The sequence below is a fragment of the Erinaceus europaeus genome, chromosome 11, assembly GCF_950295315.1.
Source record: "Erinaceus europaeus chromosome 11, mEriEur2.1, whole genome shotgun sequence".
Taxonomy (NCBI): Eukaryota; Metazoa; Chordata; class Mammalia; order Eulipotyphla; family Erinaceidae; genus Erinaceus; species Erinaceus europaeus.
Window position 1 is genome coordinate 49348154 of NC_080172.1, and position 23384 is coordinate 49371537.

Sequence of the window (23384 nt, forward strand, 5' to 3'; positions counted from 1 at the left end):
TGAAATCTGGGAGTGTGAAGCCTCCAGTTCTGTTCTTTCTTCTCAAGGTTGTTTTGGCAATTCTAGGTCTTTTCTGGTTCCAGATAAACATTTGTAGCATTTGTTCTATTCTGATCTACTGAACATTAAGTAGTGTCCATCTCTATCTTTTTAAATTTTATTTATTTTAAGGTCTATTGTGTCAGATATGAGAATAGCTTCCAGCCCCTTCTTGTGGGCCATTGGCTTGTATGATAGTTTTTTGTCCTTTTACGTTGAGTCTGTGTTTGTCTTGTTGAGTTAGGTGGGTTTCCTGTAGATGGCATATTGTTGGGTTGTGTTTTCTGATCCATCTTCCTACTCTGTACCTTTTAATAAGTGAATTCAGGCCATTGACGTTTATTGATATCAAAGACTGAAGATATTTTAATGCCATTCTTGTAGATTTTTAGAATGTTCTGATATATGGCATATTTATGGTCATCTGACTGTTCATAGGTGATCTTTCAGAACTTCTTTCAGGGCAGGCTTGGTGATAGTTGATTTTTTCAACTATTACTTGTCTGAGAAGGTTTTTATGCCTCCATCTAGTCTGAATGACCGTCTAGCAGGATACAGTAGTATTGGTTGAAAGCCTTTTTCATTGAGCACTCGGTAGATATCTTGCCATTCTCTTCTGGCCTGTAGTGTTTGTGTGGAGAAGTCTGCTGCTAATCTTATGGGTTTTCCTCTGTAGGTGACTCTTTGTTTTTCTCTTGCAGCCTTCAGGATCCTTTCTTTATCCTTATTCCTTTCCATTCTAAATATGACATGTCTTGGTGTCTTTAGGTCTGGGTTAATTCTGTTTGGGACCCTCCGGGCTTCTTGAACCTTTATGTCTTTGCTATTGTCTCGACTAGAGAAGTTCTCAGCTATTATGTTCCTAAGAATGCTTTCTTCCCCTCCCTCTCTTTCTTCCTCTTATAAGCCAATAATGCATATATTATTTCTTTTGAAGTCATCCCATAGGTCTCTGTTATTGTTGTCAGCATCTCTTAATCTCTTTTTGAGATCTCTTACTTCTTTTTTAGTTGTCTCTAATTCATCCTCAATCTTGCTAATTCTGTCTTTAGCCTCATTTATTCTATTCTCTCTCCCCTCTACTGTTTCCTGGAGTTCATCTATTTTGTTACCCTGTTCTGATACTGTTTTAGTTTGTTCAGCTAGCTGTGTTTTTAGCTCAGCGATTTCAGCTTTCAGCTGTCTAATAACCTTGAGATAGTGTTTTCTTCCAGAGTCTCACTTGTTTCTGCATTTTTTATAACAATTCTTTCAAACTCTTTACTCACTCCTGTGATTATTTCCTTCACTAGTGTTTGGATGATGACCTCATTGTTTTGTGCTTCAAACTTTGGGGGGGCTTTTAGCTGGACTCTTGTCCTGGTTCATTTCTCCAATATTTCTTCTTGTTGGTTTGACCATTTTATATAGTATGTTATGAGGTCCCTCTCTCAGTACTTTTCAAATTACTGATCACTATTGCCTGGATTGACTTGCGTCTAAGTAAGGTAAGTAAAGGGTTCACAGTTGTGGAAATTGACAGTTGTGTCAATATTATTTTAATTCCTGAGGTAGAGCACAGTGGCTTAAAAGCCTCTTTTGTTCTTTTTCTTCCCTGTAGGCTATGGAAGCCTGAGGGCTTTTAAACTATAAGTAGGCTTCTTAGCTTAATCACTGACCAAGAGATAAAGCAGGGTGGGGCAGAGATAATCCAGTGGTTATGCAAAGCGACTCTCACAGCCCCACCACTAGGCCACTGAGGTATAGATCTTCTCCTGAGTTTCCTGGTTAGTTTTCTGTCCCCTGGTGTCAGCACAGGGCCTCCCTGCCGATGCTCCAGATTTTGGGGGCAGTATCAGTGGAAACTCACAGTTGCATCTAGTAAGTCTTAGGGGAGTCCTTTCCTCCCTTCAGCCGTTTTTTTGTTTGTGAAACAGACTGGAGGTGGTGTCTCAACTAGTAAACTACCAGACTGTTACCAGCCACTTAATCTCTTCCTAGGCTCCTCTCTGTCCACGAGCTACACGTGTTTGCACTCACCAGTGGTTTGGTGGGTTGCTGAAGTCGTTCTAGTCCTGTCTTGTTGCAGTCCCAGATAGTGTCCTTTGGTACTCCACCTCATGACTTTCTAACATCAGAATATCTTTATGTGAAGTCATAAGTGTTTAACTGTTCTTTAGACATCTATTATAAGCAGTAAAGACAATTCAGTGTAAACAGCAATGCCTCTTGCTTTTGTTAGTGATATCAAAAAAACCTGGTACTTATAACCTTGAAGGTTATATTAGCTAGACCATTGGACCTGGACTTGCACAATGAGGTACAGAGTTCAAGCCCTTGCTTTGCATTGTGGCAAACTAGTGCTCTAGCTCTGTCTTTTCCCTCATTAATAGGTAAATAGATATTAGGGTGCGGGAAGACTGCTACTTGTCATACTAAGTACATCACAGTAAAGTATTCCATAGCTCATTTTTCATTAGAGGAACTGCAGCCATAGACAGACAAAACTTGTTTGTTTTGCCACCAAGATTTATTGCTGGGGCTCTGTGCTGTGTGACAAATCCATTGCTTCTGGAATCTGTTTTCCCCTTATTTATAGTTGATAGGGTAAAGAGGAACTGAGAGAGGAGGGGAAGATCGAGAGGGAGAAGGACGCCTGCAGCATAGCCCTGCTTCACTACTCATGAAGCTTCTCTTGTAGGTGTGGAGCGGGGACTCAAACCTGGGTACTGTGTGTACTTAACATGGTGCACCACTGTCAGCCCTCCCCCACCCCCCTACTCCACTTAGACCCCTGTCAGGTACCTGATTTTCTTCTGAATCTTATTCTTAGTGACTGGTTTTCAATTAGTATAGGGAGAAATTACTGATTTATGAGCTTCTGCAAATGACCTTGTAATTTCTTTTCAAGAAGAAATGTGACATTACAGTCTCATGACTTTTTTAAGCTTTATTTATTTGATAGAGACAGCCAGAAATCAAGAGGGAAAGATGTGACAGAGGGGGAGAAATAGACAACTGCGATACTGCTTCACCACTTGCAAAGCTTTCCCCCTGCAAGTGGGGACTAGGAACTGGGGACCTGAACCCAGGTCCTTGTGCTTTGTAACATGCACTCAACCAGGTGCACCACCACACAGCCCCCTATTATCATGACATTCTAACCTGAGAATAGTTATTTTCTCCTGAAGTCATATTTTATTCTGTATCACCACATATGTAATCTTTTGATGAGAAAGAAACATAGAAAGAAAGACGCACATTGCACAGTTTAGTATTATGGTGGTGCTGAGGATTGAACCTGTGTGGGACTTTAGAGCCTCAGGTATGAGAGTCTTTTGCATAACCACTATGCTGTCTCCCCAGCCCTAGATATCTTTCTGTTAGTTTTAATTGGTAACTGCTATTCAGTGAATAGAGCTGTAACTGGGTTCTAAGAAACTTTTTTTTTCTTTTTTTCTTTTATTTACCAGAGCACTACTCAGATCAGATGATCGTTTTTGCTACCAGCATTGTATCTGGGGCTCAGTACCTTTGTGACAAATCTACTACTCCCAGGGACCATTTTTTCCCCTTTATTTTATTTATTTATTTTTGTTGTTGTTATGATAGAGACAGGCAGAAATTGGGAAAGGGGAGAGAGACACCCGCAATCTGTTGTACTGCTTGTGCTGAGCCGTGCTCTGGTTAAAAAAAAAAAACAAACTATGTAAGATACTGCACTGCATCTGACTACAAAAAGTGCATTAGCAGAAAACCTGGAGAATTGTAAATAAAGTATGTAGTTTAATTAAATATATGTGCCAAAGTTAATTTTTTAATTTTTAATTTTATTTCTTCAATTTTTTTTTTCTTGCTTCCAGGTTTCTTGCTGGGGGCTCAGTGCCTGCACTACGAATCCACTGCTCCTGGCGGCTATTTTTTTTGCTTTTGTTGCCATTGTTGTTGTTATTGTTGTTGCTGTTATTGTTGTTTGATCAGACAGAGGGAAATGCAGAGAAGAGGGATGACAAAGATAAATACCTGCAGACCTGCTTCAACTGTCCATGAAGTGACCCCCTTCAGATGGGGAGCTGAAGGCTCGAACTGGGATCTTTACGCTGGTCCTTGAGCTTTGTGCCTTGTGCACTTAACCCGCTGTGCTACCGCCCAGTCCCCAATTTCTTAATTTTGATAAATGTGCTCTAGTTAAGTAAACTGTGAACATTAAGGAAAACAGTAAACGATATAAGGAAACTCTTTGTGTACAGTCTTCCCATTCTCCTTCTAGTGTAGATTTTAAAGTTTAAAAAATTAAAACAGTGGTCCGGGAGGTGGCACAGTAGATAAATCATTGAACTCTCAAGCATGAGGTCCCAAGTTTAGTCCCTGGCAGCACATGTACCAGTTCTTTCTCTCTCTCCTCCTATGTTTCTCACTAATACATAAATTTAAATAATAATGAAACAGTTATAGTGCAGATAGCGCACCTGGTTGAACATACATTTTGCCAAGTATGAGGACCAGTTTCCAAACCTTCATCACATGGTAGCATTATGCAGGGAAGCTACTTGAGCAGTGGAACCCTGGTGTGGCCTCTCTCCATCCCTCCTCATCCAGTGCCTCATTCCCCACTCTTTGCCTGGACTTTAAATGGGAGAGAAAGAGGAGAGATACCATAATATCACCCTCCACCATCCCTCAATGTTGTCCATGGTGTGGCACAAGGGCTCAAACACAGGGTCAGAAGCACATTCGGGGAAATAGCTCAACTAGTAAAGTGTTTGATTTGAGCACTTGAAGCTCCTGGTTTGTTTGTTTGTTTGTTTGTTTTACCAAAACAATGTTCAGCTCTGGCTTATAGTGGTGCTGGGGGGATAGAACCTGGGACTTTGGAGCCTCAGGCGTGAGACTCTGTCTGCATAACCATTATGCTGTCTACCTTCCACCCCTGAAGTTCCTGGTTCAGTCCCCAGTTTCACATGTACCAAAGTGGTGCTGTGACTTCTCTCTCATGTGAAACTCATATATATACTGAAAAAAAGTCTCCTGACCTCCAAAAAGTCTTTCAGTTGACTGAGAAAATAGTTCAACTAATAGAGACCCTTAGACCTGGGGTTCAGCTAAAACTGAGAGTCCTTTGTTTAAAAAAAATAGAGAGGAGTAAATCATTCCCAGTTTCTTTACATTATTGCCTTATCTGGAAGCATTTCCCCTTAGATCAGGTGCTAAACAGGGATACCCACTATCACCATTACTGTTCAACATAGTGTTGGAAGTTCTTGCCATAGCAATCAGGCAGGAACAAGGACTTAAAACATTGGGAATGAAGAAGTCAAACTCTCTCTACTTGCAGATGATATGAATACATAGAAAAACCTAAACAATCCAGCAGGAAGCTTTTGGAAATTATTTAATAAGGTGTCAGGCTACAAAATTAACACACAAAAGTCAGTGGCATTCCTTTATGCAAATACCAAGTTGGAAGAAGAAATCCAGAAATCAGTTCCTTTTACTATAGCAACAAAAACAATAAAATATCTAGAAATAAACCTAACCAAAGAAGTGAAAGACTTGTATACTGAAAATTATGAGTCAATACTCAAGGAAATAGAAAAAGACCCAAAGAAATGGAAAGATATTCCATGTTCATGGGTTGATAGAATTAACATCATTAAAATGAATATACTACTCAGAACCATCTACAAATTTAATGCAATCCCCATCAAGATCCCAGCCTACATTTTTTTTTTTTAGGAGAATAGAACAAAAGCTACAAATGTTTATATAGAACCAGAAAAGACCTAGAATTGCCAAATTAATCTTGATAAGAAAGAACAGAACTGGAGGCATCACGCTCCCAGATCCTCAAATTGTATTATAGGGCCATTGTAATCAAAACTCTTTGGTACTAGAACATGAATAGACACATTGACCAGTGGAATAAAATTAAGAGCCCAGAAGTAAGCCCTTACACCTATGGACATCTAATCTTTGACAAAGGTGCCCAGACTATTAAATGGGGAAAGCAGAGTCTCTTCAACAAATGGTGTTGGAAAAAAATAGGTTGAAACGTGCTGAAACAACCACTATATTTCATCAAACATAAAAGTAAATTCCAAGTGGATCAAGGACTTGGATATTAGACCAGAACCTATGAGATACATTGATTGTCAGAGAAATGCAAATCAAGACAACAATGAGATACCACTTCACTCCTGTGAGAATGTCATACATCAGAAAAGGTAGCAACAGCAAATGCTGGAGAGGTTGTGGGGTCAAAGGAACCCTCCTACACTGCTGGTGGGGATGTCAATTGGTCCAATCTTTGTGAAGAGCAGTCTGAAGAACTCTCAAAAGACTAGAAGTGGACATACCCTATGACACTGCATTTCCTCCCCTGGGGAGATATATCCTAAGGAACCCAACACACCCATCCGAAAAGATTTGTGTATACCTCTGTTCTTAGCAGCACAATTTGTAATAGCCAAAACTTGGAAGCAACCCAGGTGTCCAACAACAGCTGAGTGGTTGAGCAAGTTGTATATATACACAATTTATAAAAATTGGCGATTTCACTGTTTTTAGTCCATCTTGGATAGAGCTTGAAGAAACCATGTTTAGTGAAATAAGTCAGAAACAGAAAGATGAATATGGGATGATCTTACTCAGTGGCAGAAGTTGAGAAACAAGATCAGAAGAGAAAACACTAAGCGGAACTTGGACTAGAGTTGGTGTATTGCACCAAACAAAGTAAAAGACTGGGGGCCACGAGGGGGAGTTCAGGTCCTAGAACAAGATGGCAGAGGACCTAATGGGGGTTGTATTGTTGTGTGGAAAACTGAGAAATATTATGCATGTACAAATTATTGTATTTACTGTCGACTGTAAAACATTAATCCCCAATAAAGAAATTTTTAAAGAATAAAAAAAAATAGTGGTCTATTCATATCTTTTTTGCTGAGCAAGGGTCTTAAATGTGTTGATTCCTGGGTTCCTAGACACTGCTCAAATCTAGTTTATGGTGGTGCAGGTGATTGAACCTGGGGCCTTGGAGCCTCAGGCATCTGGGCACCTTTTTTCATACAATAGAGGTGTCGGGCAGTGTCACACTTGTTTAAGCACACATAATACCATATGCATAGACCGAGGTTTGAGCCCCCACTTCCCAGTTTCAACAAGGGTGCATCACAAGAGGTGAAGCAGGTCTGCAGGTGTCTATCTTTCTCCCTCTCTACCTCTTCCTCCCCTCTCAATTTCTCTCTATCCTATTCAATAAAATAGGAAGGAAAAAAATTAATAGTCTTCAAGAATGGTGGATTCATAGTGCCAGCACCAATCCCCAGCAGTACCCTGGTAGCATTAAAAAAGAAAAGAAAAGGAAAAGAAAGACAGATAAAGGGAGGAGTGACAGGAGAAGGGTAGGTTCTGTATAGTGTTGAGTGTGAAATCTATGCCTCTTGTATGGCAAGTCACACACTCTGCCGAATAAGCTATGTTTCTGGCTCTTCTGCTCATTTTAAAACAATTTGAAAGGACTGGATGGCAATTCACCTAATGGAGCCATATGATGCATAAGACTTTAAGTTCAAGTCCTGGCACCACATGGGAGCCCCATCCATGGATTGTGGAGCAGTTCTGTGGTGTCTCCTTTTTGTGTTTCTCTCTCCCTCCCTTCTCTGTCACTCAAAAATGAACTTAGACCTGGAAGTCACTCGTCTGTCTCACATATGAAGTCCTATGTTTATTATACCCTAGTACCACACTTAAAAAAAAAAACTAAGCCTAGATACTGATCCATCATGCAGTTATTTTCTGTGGCTTTATCTTTTTCTTTTTTCTTTTTTTTCCAAAGTTTTCTGGGACAATGCTAAAAGGAATGACAAGACTTCTCTCCAGGGTCCATAAGGTAAGTCCTAACTTACCTAAGTGCTTTGTTCAAACTTCCTTTAGATAAACTTCTCATTTCCAGGTTAATTTCTTGTATCCAGAATCAAATCTTCCAGAGAACTTTATTTGACAATATAAGTTTGCTTCCCCCGCTACCTCCAAAGCACTGCTCAGGTCTAGCTTAGGCGTTGGGGGTTGGGGTAGGGGCCCCTGAACCTGGGACTTCGATGCCTCAGTCATGAAAATCTCTTTGTATAACCATTGTGCTACCTCCCCCCCCCCATACACAATATAAGTTTACACTCAAGAATAAGCACAGTTCCATTTCTCTGCCCATATACTTCCCTCCCAGGAACCCTAAAATCTTCAAGTAACAAATCACAGCAGAATAATTGTACTTGAGAATTTACCATGTCATAGGAGAAGTACCATTCATTTAAGCGGATAAATAAACTGATTGTGGTCATCTTTATTAACTTTGATTATTTCCTAGTTGAATTAGTGATTATCCCACCATATGAAGTAATCAAAAGGAAAAGAAGTTGCCAATTAACTATGAAGAATTAATGAAGGGGGTAGGTAGCATAATGGTTATGCAAGGAGACTCTCATACTTGAGGCTGTGAAGTCCCAGGTACAATTCCCCCACACCACCATAAGCCAGAGCTGAGCAATGCTCTGGTTAGAAAAAAAATGGAATCATAACCACCACACAACATTCCTCTTCTAACTAATGGTACAAGGCACAGGTCTGAATTATTATCTTAGTTTGAGTACAAAAATGTGATTTTGAGTCTTATTTCTAGGAGAAATTATTGATAGATTTATCTACTGCACCACCTCCTAGACCAAGAAATTGTTGATAAATTTAACCTCAGACATTGAAAAGAACCAATACTTATGTGCCACCATTTTTCTTAAGAGATTTAGCTCAGGGGGAGGATGCAATTTTGATTATAGTTTTCTTTCTCCTTTTTTTTTCAGTGTATCGATATAATTATTTATTTTCCCCTTTTGTTGCCCTTGTGTTTTTTTTTTTATTGTTGTAGTTACTATTGTTGTTGTTATTGATATCATTGTTAGATAGGACAGAGAGAAATGGAGAGAGAAGGGGATGACAGGGGGGGAGAGAAAGACACCTGCAGACCTGCTTCACTGCCTGTGAGGCAACGCCCCTGAAGGTGGGGGACCAGGGGTTCAAACCCAGATCCTTCTGCCGGTCCTTGTGCTTTGTGCCACATGCGCTTAGCCTGCTGTGCTACTGCCCAACTCCCATAATTATTTTTATTAACTTTTCTTTTTAATTTTTTTCTTCATCATTTTGAGTAGAGACAAATGAAGAGGGTAGGGGGAGACAAGCAGGGGGTTTTTGTGTGGGAAGAAGCTAGGAAGTCTATTTTAAGGGACCCATGACCTAACTAACGGGAAATCTTTGTAGAGCTAAATCCTAGCAAGTTCGAGCTAATGAGATTAGTCAGTTCCACATGATCATTTAATTACATGTTAGATTTTCTTTTTTGTTTTTTTCACCAGAGCACTGCTCAGCTATGGCTTATGGTGGTGTGGAGGATTGAACCTGGGACTTTAGAGACATGTTAGATTTTCTAGAAAAGAAGTCTTCCCTTCACTAAGATTCTTCTTCCCCTCCCTTCCCCAACCCCCCCCCACAGGATTCATAGTAAACCTGTATATAAAAGAACTTGTTATAAAATAAAAGGATCAGTAAAAGGATGAATTATTTCCTCAAATGATCAATCACATTAAAAGACTAAACTGTTTTCTGCCTTAATATTAGGCAGGACTTGAGCCCAAACTATAGAAATGTCTGCTAGAACTGTAGAGATGATTAGACATTTTATGGATTGGTTTAGAGTAATATTGATTTGCTCATGAAGGCTGTTCTCTGCCTTAATATTAGGCAGGACTTGAGCCCAAACTATAGAAATGTCTGCTAGAACTGTAGAGATGATTAGACATTTTATGGATTGGTTTAGAGTAATATTGATTTGCTCATGAAGGCTGTTCCACCAGTAACTGCTTTATGTTCATTCTGGAACTGTACAAAGGCAGTTGTACAGATGGTTGTTTTCCCAGGAAACAAGAGATTAGTAGGATAATGTCATGTGTAACACTAAGAAGGAAGGAATCCATTTTGCTCCCTTTTAATTGGCTGCTGAACGCATTTAAAGTCTTGGGATTCTTGTAGACATAGCACCATCTTGTGGCTCCTCACAACTGTGCTCATTTCTACCTGACTGCTAAATTTTGTTGTTTGTTGTAGGAATTCTGTGCTTTCAGAGTTGAGTAGTATCAGTGCTAATGCATATTCAGTTTATTGTGCTAAGGAAACAGGCCCAGAATTCTCATTGACACAATACAACAAAGGATATTTTGGACCAGGGGAGACCACTTACTGTTCTTGCACTTGCAGGACCTTGAGTTCATTCCTTGTGCTTCACAAAAATTAAAACATACTGTCAGCAGAGAGGAACAGGTCATTACTTTTTTTTTTTAAGATTTTATTTATTTCTGAGAAAGATAGGAAAGAGAAAGAACCAGACATCACTCTGGCACCTGTGCTGCTAGGGATCGAACTTGGGACGTCATGTTTGAAAGTCCAAAGCTTTATCACTGCGCTACCTCCTGGACCACTACTTTTTTAATATTATTATTGTTGTTGTGGTCATTGTTGGCTAGGACAGAGAGAAATGGAGAGAGGAGGTGAAGACAGAGGGGGAGAGAGAAAAACACCTGCAGACCTGCTTCACCACCTGTGAAGTGACCCCCCTGTAGGTGGGGAGCCAGGAGCTCGAACCAGGATCCTTACACTGGTCCTTGTGCTTTGTGCCATGTGCACTTAACCCACTGTGCTACCACATGACTCCCAGGTTATTACTTTTGAGACAGCTGGAAACTCACTATCTTTAAGATGATCCTTTGTGAGTAAAATTAAATTGAGGAGGAAGCTGCAGTAAAATGAGCAGATATCAAGAGAAAGTGAATAACATGTTTTATTGTGGTATGTGGCTGAAATAAAGAGTTGCAAAAGCAATTTTAGTAGATAGGTTGTAGTCACTGCAGTGGCATATATTATGCTAAGGACTTTGAGACTTGTTTTGACATCAGAAGGATACCATATGAATTTTTTGATGTTAAAGATTCAACCTGTTGTTTGGGGTAATTAATCTTTTTTACTGTGAAAGATAAAAATTTAAAGATTTAGAAGGGGAAGCACCAGCTAGAGTATTACAGAATTTAAATATGTGAAATGTGAGCAACCAGTAGGACATGTGTCAGGCCATGCACAGCACAGGGTTGAGCCCCAGCACCGCATGGGAGTTGTTATGGCACTGGGGGAAATCCAATGCTGTTGTGGCTCTCCCTCTTTGTCTCCTGTCAAATTAAAAAGTACACACTGAAACAGTGAAATCACTGTCTTTTCTCTCCTGTTCCAAAAAAATACAATAAAACTGAATGTGCAGAAGAAATGCCCTGAGGGGAGCTACAAATAGAATACATGTTGTCTACACTTGTGAAATTGTGAAAGTTAATATAAATACAGGTAGCTTTCACATTACTTGGATTCATCAGGCAACTCCGGCATAGCCATCTCTCCCATCCTGATTCTACTCTACTGTTCCGATGATATAATCTTTGTGTTGTAGAAAGATTTATTTATTTTTGAACAATTAATTTTTAATATTTTATTATTAATGGATAGAAACAAACTGAGAAAGATACCTGCAGCCCTACTTCACCACTTAGGAAACTTTCCCCCTGCAGATGGGGACGAGAGCTTGAAATTAGGTCCTCGCACAATGTGATGTGTGTGCTTAACCAGGTGCACCATCAGTGGTCTGGCCCTGCAAATATCCTTTTCCCTTTGCTTGAGGCCTGTGGTTCTAAAGGTCAGTTTGGGCCTTCACTGAAGAGCATCTTCTCAGATTTGTATCCTAAAATCTCATCCTCTGTCTCCTATTCTTCCCTGGTTCAGAGAATTCCTATGCAACTCATATAAGTTTCACACACAGAGTAACTTACTTTTATTTAGCTGGAGGCTTTACACATACCCTCATTACATGTCCTTAAATGCAAAATGTTGCCACCAAGGAGGTAGTGCAGTGGCTAGAGCACTGGGCCCATAAGCTTGAGGGCACAATTTTGATCCCTAGAATCACATGTACTAAACTTATGCCCTGGATGACTCTCTTTGTCATAAATAAATAAGGGGTTGGCTGTCGTGCACACAGTTGAACATACATATTACCATGCACAAGGACACGGGTTTAAGCCACCAGTCCCCCTCTGACTAGGGAAGCAGAGCTGCAAGTTTCTCTCTCCCACTTTCTCAGCATTGCTCTTTTTTCTTTTTTTAATTTTATTTATTATTGGATAGAGGCAGAGAGGGGAGGGGGAGACACAGAGGAAAAGAGACAGAGACACCTACAGCTCATCTTCACCACTTGTGAAGCTTCCCCCGTGCAGGTGGAGGTCAAGGGCTTGAACTCAGGTCCTTGGGCACAGTAGTGTGTGCCTTTCACCAAGTGCACCACTGCCTGGCCCCTTTCTCCCCATTTCTCTTCCTTTTTGTTTTGTGTTTTTTTTTTTTTACTTCCAAGGTTATTGCTAGGGCTCAGTGCCTGCACTATGAGTCCACTGATCCTAAAGGCTATTTTTCCAATTTTGTTGTGTTTTTGTTGTAGTTGTTATTGTTGTCATAGCTGTGGTCATTGTTGGATAGGACAGAGAAAAATGGAGAGGAGGGGATGACGGGGGAAAGATAGACATCTGCAGACCTGCTTCACCACTTAACGAAGCAACTCCCTGCAGGTGGGGAGCTGGGGGCTCGAACCTGGATCCTTAAGCCAGCCCTTGCGCTTTGCGCGATATGTGCTTAACCTACTGCACTACCGCCCAACCCCCTTCTCTCTTTTACCTCACCTTCACCTCTAACTTTCTCTCTGTCCTATTAAATAAAATAAATAGGGAGAGAACTAAATTAATTAATTTAAAAAAGAAACTTTGATGATGTGGGATATACTCAGTAATTGTTACAAGATGTATAATTAAACCTATCAACTAGGAACATGACACTAGACCCCTAATAACTGCAGTGACTGTGATTACTAGGCCACTGTAAGTAATAGCATTAAAAGAAATACACTGAGGTGGGGGTAGATAGCATAATGGTTTTTCAGAGGCTCCAAATACCCAGATTCAATACTCTGCTCCACCATAAACCACAGCTGAGCAGTGCTCTGGGAAAGAAAGAAAGGGGGGAGGGGAGAAGAATGGAGGAAGGAAACGAACGAACTGCTTTAGGGTGTTAATGGTTGTCCCATGCTCCTACACAATTTCTGATGGTACTGTTTGTTTCCCTGTGTAACAGAGCTATGACTACAAGGTAAGTTGGAACCGATACAGAGTGTGAGTAATGTGAAGGACTTTGAGAATCAAACAGGTGCAAGAGTACCAACAGTAAATGTGCTGGTAACAAGTCTCCCTTTTGCAGACATGACTTAAAGCCTCAGTGATGTTGCTTGATAATTCCAGAATATCACATTGACTTCTTTTTGTAGTTGGACCCTGGACGTTTTTTGCATACTGGAACCCAGGCACCACAAAGCTTTGCTGCACCCCTGGATAACCAGGTTCCAGTTGAGAGTCCCAGGGCTGTCTCCCGAACCAGTGAGGATGATCCGGTGAGTTAACTGTGTGTCTGAGGGTTTTCTGGGTTTAGTCATTTGTGTCGCTGCTATACCAGGAAACCCAAAGACGCTAAGCAGATCTGCATGTACAGACACAGAGAGTGCACCAGGACAGCGCCCGGGACCCCAGGCTGTCCCTATGCCTCTGTTGTCCCTAAGGACCTCAAGCAGGACAGGTCACCTCTAATGTGATTTAACCCCACCGGCAACCCTACCTGATGCCAGGGATTTTGTTGTGTGTGGAATGATTATGTATTGAGAGCCACGCATTAGCAGTTGAAGTGAGCAGTTCTTACTGTAAGCTTGCTGAGCAAGCTTTTTGTTAAGGGACCACGTTGTAAATAGTTTGGGTTTATTTGGACTGTCTTCTCTGGCACAGTTGCTTAGCTCTGCCATAAACAAGTAGGTTTGACTCTATGTGTTGTGCTGTGCTGTGCTGTGCTGTGCTGTGCTGTGCTACGCTGTGCTACGCTGTGTTGTGTTGTGTTGTGTTGTGTATATGCAGTACTCCAGGACTCAAGTTTTCATTCATTTCCATTTCAAGTAGAAGCAGAGAGGGAGAAACAGCACAGCAACAGAGCTTCCCTTGGGGCCATGGGGCCCCCCCAACCCATATTATGTGGAGGCTCAAGCCCAGGCTCCACACATGGAAGAACAGGAGAGGTAGCTCACCTGGTAGGGTACATACCTCGGTGTACACACGGCTCAGGCTCGGGCTCCAGCATGCCACACGGAGTGCCATGGTTGTATGGGAAGCTCTGGTGCTTCTCTCTCTGTCTCTCTGTCTCTTTCTGTTTGATAAAACTGACCTGAGTGGTAAAAGCACATTTCCTCCAACAATAGCAAAGAAAGAAAAACTGAGGAGCCAGCCAAAGTTCAACCCTATTAAGGAGAGTTCTAAAGAAATCAACTTACTTTTTATTTGCCTTAGTCATGGGCACAAAGCCTATGGGCACAAAGCCTGTGTTTCCCAGTAACCAACCTGGCTTTTTTTTTTTTTTTTCTCCTTTCTGAGCAGATTTCCTAGTGTCTGGACAGTGAAATCATTTGATTTGTGATAAGATCAGCATTTGAAGTGAAGTTTTTGACAAAAACCAGAATTCCAGTGGTATCTAGTGGTGTGTTTCCTACTTCATTTCCCCATAGGCTAGATGTTGATTTTTTTTTTCTCCTTCCCGTCATTATTGTTTCTGTAAATGAAATTATCTGTGTGATCTGTGCTTAAATGCCAGGGGAATCTCAGCCTTTTAAAATTTTTTTGTTCCTCCCCCTGCCCTCTGAATCTCCCTATCTCAACATGAGCTGGGCATGGGGAGAGAAAAGGGAAAAAAAGAAGAAAAGAGCAGCTCATTACCCAAAACACCATTTAGGCAGGGTGGATTTTATTTGTGTTCCTAGCATTCACCTATTTTCACAGCACAAGTTGAAATTGGATAAGTGAATGAAGTCATTCAAGTGTCTTTCAGCTTTCCCTCTAATTGTTGTCTCTTTATCTGCCTATTCCTTTGGGGTTTCTATGGAAACAGCAGCATGCAGATGAACTTGTCACATGACTGGAGCATCTCCATGCACAGCATGGGAGAATCCAGATGGCTCAAATTTTTTTCTGCTGCCTCCGCATTTAGGGTTTATGTTGCTGCGCAACTGGCTTCATTATTTAGGCCATTATATATACCCTAGGTTTGGGGGCATTGGCCAGCACTTTGTGACTAAAGAAAGAAAGAAAAATAACCTTTCCCCTCTGAGAGATAAGTGATCTCACAATAGGATGTAGCAAGCCTTTTCCCCATTTTCAAAGTCTTTGGCATTTTTTCTATGGTACTATTAACTCGGATTGCATTTTTATTTCACAGGCCAAGCATGGGGAGCAGCACGAAGGTCAGCATTACCACATACCCCACCAGGATTTGAAGACTGTGTTCCCCCATGGCCTTCCTACTCGCTTTGAAAAGCAGGTACTCAAAACAGGAGGGGTGGTGGGCAAAATAGCTCACTTGGACAGTGTACTGCATTGCCTTACAGATGGCCCAGGTTTCAGCCTGGTGCCCACCACAGTGAAAGATTCGGGGGCTGTGGTCTCTTTCACTTTCTCTCTACCTCTCTATCAAAGAAAAAGATAAAATAATACCAGGAGAGGGACCAACCTAGGAAATAACTGGTAGTTCCTGCTATGACCCCTGGTGTTGCATGTATTGGAGTGGTATGCTATGCCGGGATAGCCTGAGGGTGCTTCTCCCGGAGCAAGTACTCTCTGGGTTGGAGAGAACTCAACTGGAGCCAGTCTAGGCAGCTGTGAGGGAGAGGGATCAGGAACTCGTGCTGAGCCAACGTAGCAAGAGATACACTCTGGAACTCTGGGAGCCGGAAAGCAATTACAAGTGTTTTTACTTAGAAAAGCAGCTTGTATATATACTAGCCAAGTAGGGTGGAAACAGGGTGTGATGTAGAGAGGTTGGAGCGAAAAGACAGTGGTGATCAGGGTGACTGGCCAGCTCCTCATGGGGTGCGAGTGCTTCCACACTACGATCATCATCTCTGGCATTATGCTATTCCACTGCAGAATACTGTGCCCCAGTATGGTTCCATAGCCCCCATGTCCACTTGGTCGATTCCAAATTATATTCCTCCATGAGGATAATTTCTGGAACCATCCGTTCCACCCCAGTTCCATGGCTGCCAGTTCTTAGCAACATCACCCTGCCAGATATTCGTCGGGATGCAGCATCATCTAAGTTCATTTCCCACGTCTACGCTCGACCGGACCTGCCAATATACGCGGATATCTTCGCCCACCCTGTCCAACGCTTGATGTCTCGTCACCCAATCTGGTCCCCTACGCCTACACTGAACTTCTCTGTTCCAGACTCTTGGAAACAGAGTTGGCAATCAGCTGAGGTAAAGAACAAACACCTCATCACAGACCCCTGCAAGCTTCAACCCGGCTTTGACCTAGCACGTTATGATTGGGCCCTCCTCAATTGCTATCGAACAGGTCATGGCCGGTGCGCTGCTATGTTCCATCGCTGGGGAGCCAGAGACGACCCGAACTGCCCCTGGGGCTACAGACAGACTATGACCCACATAGTCAACGACTGCCACCTCTCCAGATTCAAAGGAGGTCTCGAAACTTTACATCAGGCTCAACCTGACGCTGTTGACTGGCTACAGAAGAAGGGCAAACGGAAGAAGGGCAAACCTAGAAGAAGAAGGGTGACTATGAGAGGGGGCGGAGCAAAAAGACATTGTGAACCAGTGGGGATTAAACTAGTGCCCTGGAGGGAGGGTGGTGCTTAGTTAACAGTGGTTTATGTAAATAGACCGCAGCTTTAAGTGGGATCAAACCAATGCCCTGCAGGCATGCCTGTGTTTAGTTAAGTAGGATTAGAGACAAGCTTTAAGCCAGGGAGCTGACATACTACCCAACAATGCTGGCTTGTTTGTTTTTTTTAAAACCAGAGCACTGCTCAGCTCAAGCTAATGGTGGTACAGGGGATTGAACCTGGGACCTCAGAGTTTCAGGCATAAGAGTCTCTTTGCATAACTTTTATGCTATCTGCCTCTTCCCTGTGCTGGTTTCTTTCTCACAGAAACTGTCTGTTATGAAATAAACTTTAAAAAGTAATAATCTGGGAGTCAGGTGGTAGCGCAGAGGGATAAGCGCAGATGGCACAAAGTGCAGAGACTGACGTAAGGATCCCAGTTCGAGCCCCTGACTCGCCACCTGCAGGGGAGTTGCTTCAAAGGTGGTGAAGCAGACTGCAGGTGTCTATCTGTTTTCCCCTCCTCTCCATTTCTCTCTGTCCTATCCAACAACGACAACATCAGTTGTCAATAAAACAACAAGGTTAACAAAAGGGAATAAATAAATATCTTTTTTTTAAAAAAAAAAAAGTAATAATCTCAGGCAGTGGAGATAGCATAATGGTAATGCAAAAAAAAAAAAAAACCAGGGTATAGGGCAGAAGCACAGCAGGTTCAGCGCATGTGGTGCAAAGTACAAGAACTGGTGTAAAGATCCCAGCATGATCCCTAAACTCCTCACCTTCACAAGTGGTGAAGCAGGACAACAGGCGCCTATCTTTCTCTCCCCCTCTGTCTCCCCTCTCGATTTCTCTCTGTCCTATCTAACAACAACATCAATGGCAACAATAACAGTAACAAGGGCGACAAAAAAAATGGCCTCCAGGAGCAGTGGATTCACAGTGCAGGCACCAAGCCCCAGCAAAATAACCCTGGAGGCAAAAAAAAAACTTTTTCCCAAATTCAACCTTCCACCATACTATGAGATAGAGTTGAGCGATTCGACTTCCGGAGGCGGAGCTACGAGCAGCTGCAGATCGCTTTCTCTCCTCTCCTCTCCCGGATCAACTAGGAATACCAAAGGAGACCACCCGGACCGAAACAAGACAGGACTAGAATGACCACAGGAACCCAGTAAATCACCCGTGAGTACAAACACCCGTGGCTGGTGACAGAGAGGAGAGAGGGGCCTAAGGAGAGATTAAGTGGCTGCTAACAGTTCAACAGTTTATCAGTGGAGACACCACCTCCAGTCTGCTCCACAACAAGGGGACAGCTGAAGGGAGGAAAGGACTCCCCAGAGACTCACTAAGTGCAACTCTGAGTCTCCATTGCTACTACCCTCAGAATCTGGAGCAGCAACAGGGAGGGACACCAGGGGACAGAGATCTAACCGGGAAACTCAGGAGAAGACCTATACCTTGGTGGCATAGCTGAGGGGCTGTGAAAGTCTCTTTGCATAACCATTGGATTATCTCTGCCACACCCTGCTTTATCTCTTGGTCAGGAGTCAGTGATTAAGCTAAGAGGCCTATTGATAGTTTAAAAGCCCTCAGGCTACCATAGCCTACAGGGAAGAAAAAAGAAGAGGCTTTTATACCACTGAGCTCCAACTCAGGGACTGAAAAAACTGTTAACATATATAAAATGGTTAAAACAACAAGAAATAATATTGGAGACTGGAACCAGGACAAGAGTCCAGCTAAAAGTCCTCCAGAGGGTGAAGCACAAAACAACGAGTTCAACATCCAAACATTAGCTAAGGAAATAATAATAGGAGTGAGTAAAGAATTTGAAAAAATTGTAATCAGAAATGCAGGAACAACAAATGAGAAAATGGAAGAAAATTCTAATTATCTCATGGTTATTAGAGAGCTGAAAGCTGAAATTGCTGAGCTAAGAAGGCAACTAGCTGAACAAGCTAAAACAGTATCAGAGCAGGGCAACAAAATAGATGAACTCCAGAAAGCAGTAGAGGGCAGAGAGAATAGAATCTATGAGGCTGAAGACAGAATTAGCAAGATTGAGGATGAATTAGAGACAACTAAAAAAGAAGTAAGAGATCTCAAAAAGAGATTAAGAGATGCTGAAAACAACAACAGAGTCCTATGGGATGACTTCAAAAGAAACAATATACGCATTATTGGCTTACCAGAGTAAGAAAGAGAAGGAGAGGAAGAAAGCATTCTCCAGGCCATAATAGCTGAAAATTTCTCTAGTCTCGACAACACCAAAGACATAAAGATTCAAGAAGCCCAGAGGGTCCCAAACAGAATTAACCCAGACCTAAAGACACCAAGACATGTCATACTTAGATTGGAAAGGAATAAGGATAAAGAAAGGATCCTCAAGGCTGCAAGAGAAAAACAGAGTCACCTACAAAGGAAAACCCATAAGATTAGCAGCAGACTTCTCCATACAAACACTACAGGCCAGAAGAGAATGGCAAGATATCTATCGAGTGCTCAATGAGAAAGGCTTTCAGCCAAGAATACTATATCCTGCTAGACTGTCATTCAGACTAGATGGAAGCATCAAAACCTTCTCAGACAAGCAACAGTTGAAGGAAGCAACCATCACCAAGCCTGCCTTGAAAGAAGTTCTGAAAGGTCTCCTATAAACAACCAGACCACCACAAATAGGACATATATCAAAACACTCTAAAACTCTACAAGAATGGCGTTAAAATATCTTCAATCTTTGATATCAATAAATGTCAATGGCCTGAATTCACCTATTAAAAGACACAGAGTAGGAAGATGGATCAGAAAACACAACCCAACAATATGTTGTCTACAGGAGACTCACCTAACTCAACAAAACAAACACAGACAAAGTGAAAGGATGGAAAACGATCATACAAGCCAATGGCCCACAAAAAAGGGCAGGAACAGCTATTCTCATATCTGACATGATAGACTTTAAAATAGATAAGATTAAAAAAGATAGGAATGGGCACTACTTAATGCTCAGAGGATCAGTCAATCAAGAGGACTTAACAATTATTAATATCTATGCACCCAATGAGAAGCCATCTAAATACATCAAACTTCTACTGAAGGAACTACAGCAATATATTAACAGTAACACAATCATAGTAGGGGACTTCAACACCCCACTATCTCAACTTGACAGATCATCCAGGAAGAAAATCAGTAAAGACATAAGGGAGCTAAATAAAGAGATAGATAAACTAGAACTATTGGACATTTTCAGAGTCATTCATCCCAAGAAACTGGAATATACATTTTACTCAAATCCACATGGATCATTCTCAAGGATAGACCATATGTTAGGCCACAAAGACAGCATCAGCCAATTCAAGAGCACTGAAATCATCCCAAGCATCTTCTCAGACCACAGTGGAATGAAACTAACACTTAACAATCAACAAAAGATTAGTAACAGTGCCAAAATGTGGAAGCTCAACAGCACACTTCTTAACAACTTCTGGGTCAAAGAGGAAATCAAGGAAGAAATCAAAATGTTTCGAGAGTTCAATGAAAATGAAGACACAAGCTATCAAAATATTTGGGACACAGCTAAAGCAGTCCTAAGAGAGAAGTTCATAGCTATACAAGCACACATTAGGAAACAAGAAAAGGCACAAATAAACAGCCTGATTGCACATCTTAAAGACCTAGAAGAAGAACAACAAAGGAACCCCAAAGCAACCAGAAGGACAGAAATCACTAAGGTTAGGGCAGAAATAAATAACATTGAGAATAGGAAAACCATACAAAAGATCAATGAAAGTAAATGTTGGTTCTTCGAAAGAGTAAACAAAATCGACAAACCTTTAGCCAGACTCACAAGACAAAAAAGGGAGAAGACCCAAATAAATCGGATAGTAAATGAAAGAGGAGAAATCACAACAGACACTGCAGAAATTCAACATATCATGCGAGGCTTCTATGAACAACTATATGCCACCAAGCTAGAGAACCTGGAAGAAATGAATGATTTCCTAGATACCTACCAACTTCCAAAACTAAGTAAAGGGGAAGTGGATAACATGAACAGGCCCATCACAGCTAATGAAATTGAAACAGTTATCAAAAATCTCCCCAAAAATAAAAGTCCTGGGCCAGATGGTTTTACAAATGAATTCTACAAAACTTTCAAAGAAGAACGAATACCTCTACTTTTAAGTCTTCCAGAAGATTGAAGACACTGGAATACTCCCTGCCAGCTTCTATGAAGCCAACATCACCCTGATACCAAAAGCAGACAGGGACACAACCAAAAAAGAAAACTACAGACCAATATCTCTGATGAACATAGATGCGAAAATATTGAACAAAATTCTAGCCAACCGGATACAGCAGTATATCAAAAAGATTGTTCATCATGACCAAGTGGGGTTTATCCCAAGCATCCAAGGTTGGTTTAATATACGTAAATCAATCAATGTGATCCACCACATCAACAAAAGCAAGACCAAAAACCACATGGTCATATCAATAGATGCAGAGAAAGCCTTTGACAAAATACAACATCCCTTTATGATCAAAACACTACAAAAAATGGGAAGAGATGGAAAATTCCTGAAGATAGTGGAGTCTATATATAGCAAACCTACAGACAACATCATACTCAATGGTGAAAAACTGGAAGCATTTCCCCTCAGATCAGGTACTAGACAGGGCTGCCCACTATCACCATTACTATTCAACATAGTGTTGGAAGTTCTTGCCATAGCAATCAGGCAGGAGCAAGGAATTAAAGGGATACAGATTGGAAGAGAAGAAGTCAAACTCTCCTTATTTGCAGATGACATGATAGTATACATGGAAAAACCTAAGGAATCCAGCAAGAAGCTTTTGGAAATCATCAGGCAATACAGTAAGGTGTCAGGCTATAAAATTAACATTCAAAAGTCATTGGCATTCCTCTAAGCAAACACTAAGTTAGAAGAAATTGAAATCCAGAAATCAGTTCCTTTTTCTATAGCAACAAAAACAATAAAATATCTAGGAGTAAACCTAACCAAAGAAGTGAAAGACTTATATACTGAAAATTATGAGTCACTACTCAAAGAAATTGAAAAAGACACAAAGAAGTGGAAAGATGTTCCATGTTCATGGGTTGGAAGAATTAACATCATCAAAATGAATATATTACCCAGAGCCATCTACAAATTTAATGCTATCCCCATCAAGATCCCAAGCACATTTTTTAGGAGAATAGAACAAATGCTACAAATGTTTATCTGGAACCAGAAAAGACCTAGAATTGCCAAAACAATCTTGAGAAAAAAGAACAGAACCGGAGGCATCACACTCCCAGATCTCAAACTGTATTATAGGGTCATTGTCATCAAAACTGCTTGGTACTGGAACATGATTAGACACACTGACCAGTGGAATAGAATTGAGAGCCCAGAAATGAGGCCCCACACCTATGGACAACTAATCTTTGACAAAGGGGCCCAGACTATTACATGGGGAAAGCAGAGTCTCTTCAACAAATGGTGTTGGAAACAATGGGTTGAAACATGCAGAAGAATGAAACTGAACCACTGTATTTCACCAAATACAAAAGTAAATTCCAAGTGGATCAAGGACTTGGATGTTAGACCACAAACTATCAGATACTTAGAGGAAAATATTGGCAGAACTTTTTTCTGCATAAATTTTAAAGACATTTTCAATGAAACGAATCCAATTACAAGGAAGACTAAGGCAAGTATAAACCTATGGGACTACATCAAATTAAAAAGCTTCTTCACAGCAAAAGAAACCACTACCCAAACCAAGAGACCCCTCACAGAATGGGAGAAGATCTTTACATGTCATACATCAGATAAGAGTTTAATAACCAATATATATAAAGAGCTTGCCAGACTCAACAACAAGACAACAAATAACCCCATCCAAAAATGGCGGGAGGACTTGGACAGTATATTCACCACAGAAGAGATCCAAAAGGCCGAGAAACACATGAAAAAATGCTCCAAGTCTCTGATTGTCAGAGAAATGCAAATCAAGACAACAATGAGATACCACTTCACTCCTGTGAGAATGTCATACATCAGAAAAGGTAACAGCAGCAAATGCTGGAGAGGGTGTGGGGTCAAAGGAACCCTCCTGCACTGCTGGTGGGAATGTCAATTGGTCCAACCTCTGTGGAGAACAGTCTGGAGAACTCTCAGAAGGCTAGAAATGGACCTACCCTATGACCCTGCAATTCCCCTCCTGGGGATATATCCTAAGGAACCCAACACATCCATCCAAAAAGATCTGTGTACACATATGTTCTTGGTGGCACAATTTGTAATAGCCAAAACCTGGAAGCAACCCAGGTGTCCATCAACAGATGAGTGGCTGAGCAATTTGTGGTCTATATGCACAATGGAATACTACTCAGCTGTAAAAAATGGTGACTTCACCGTTTTCAGCTGTTCTTGGATGGACCTTGAAAAAATCATGTTGAGTGAAATAAGTCAGAAACAGAAGGATGAATATGGGATGATCTCACTCTCAGGCCG

At 41.3% G+C, this 23384-nt stretch overlaps 1 protein-coding gene across 3 annotated transcripts in view; it reads left to right on the forward strand.

Moving 5' to 3' along the window:
- DAP3 (death associated protein 3) overlaps positions 1-23384 on the forward strand; it is a 56048-nt gene that overhangs the window by 15009 nt on the left and 17655 nt on the right. For 2 of the 3 annotated variants that reach the window (XM_007525309.3, XM_060201613.1), the window contains exons 2-4: positions 7853-7906; positions 13466-13588; positions 15448-15549. In XM_007525309.3, the coding sequence (XP_007525371.2) occupies positions 7865-7906; positions 13466-13588; positions 15448-15549 (267 nt within the window). In that variant the 5' untranslated portion in view covers positions 7853-7864. Of the gene's footprint in view, positions 1-7850; positions 7907-13465; positions 13589-15447; positions 15550-23384 lie in introns of all 3 variants that reach the window. The other variant, XM_060201612.1, reaches the window with a different exon arrangement.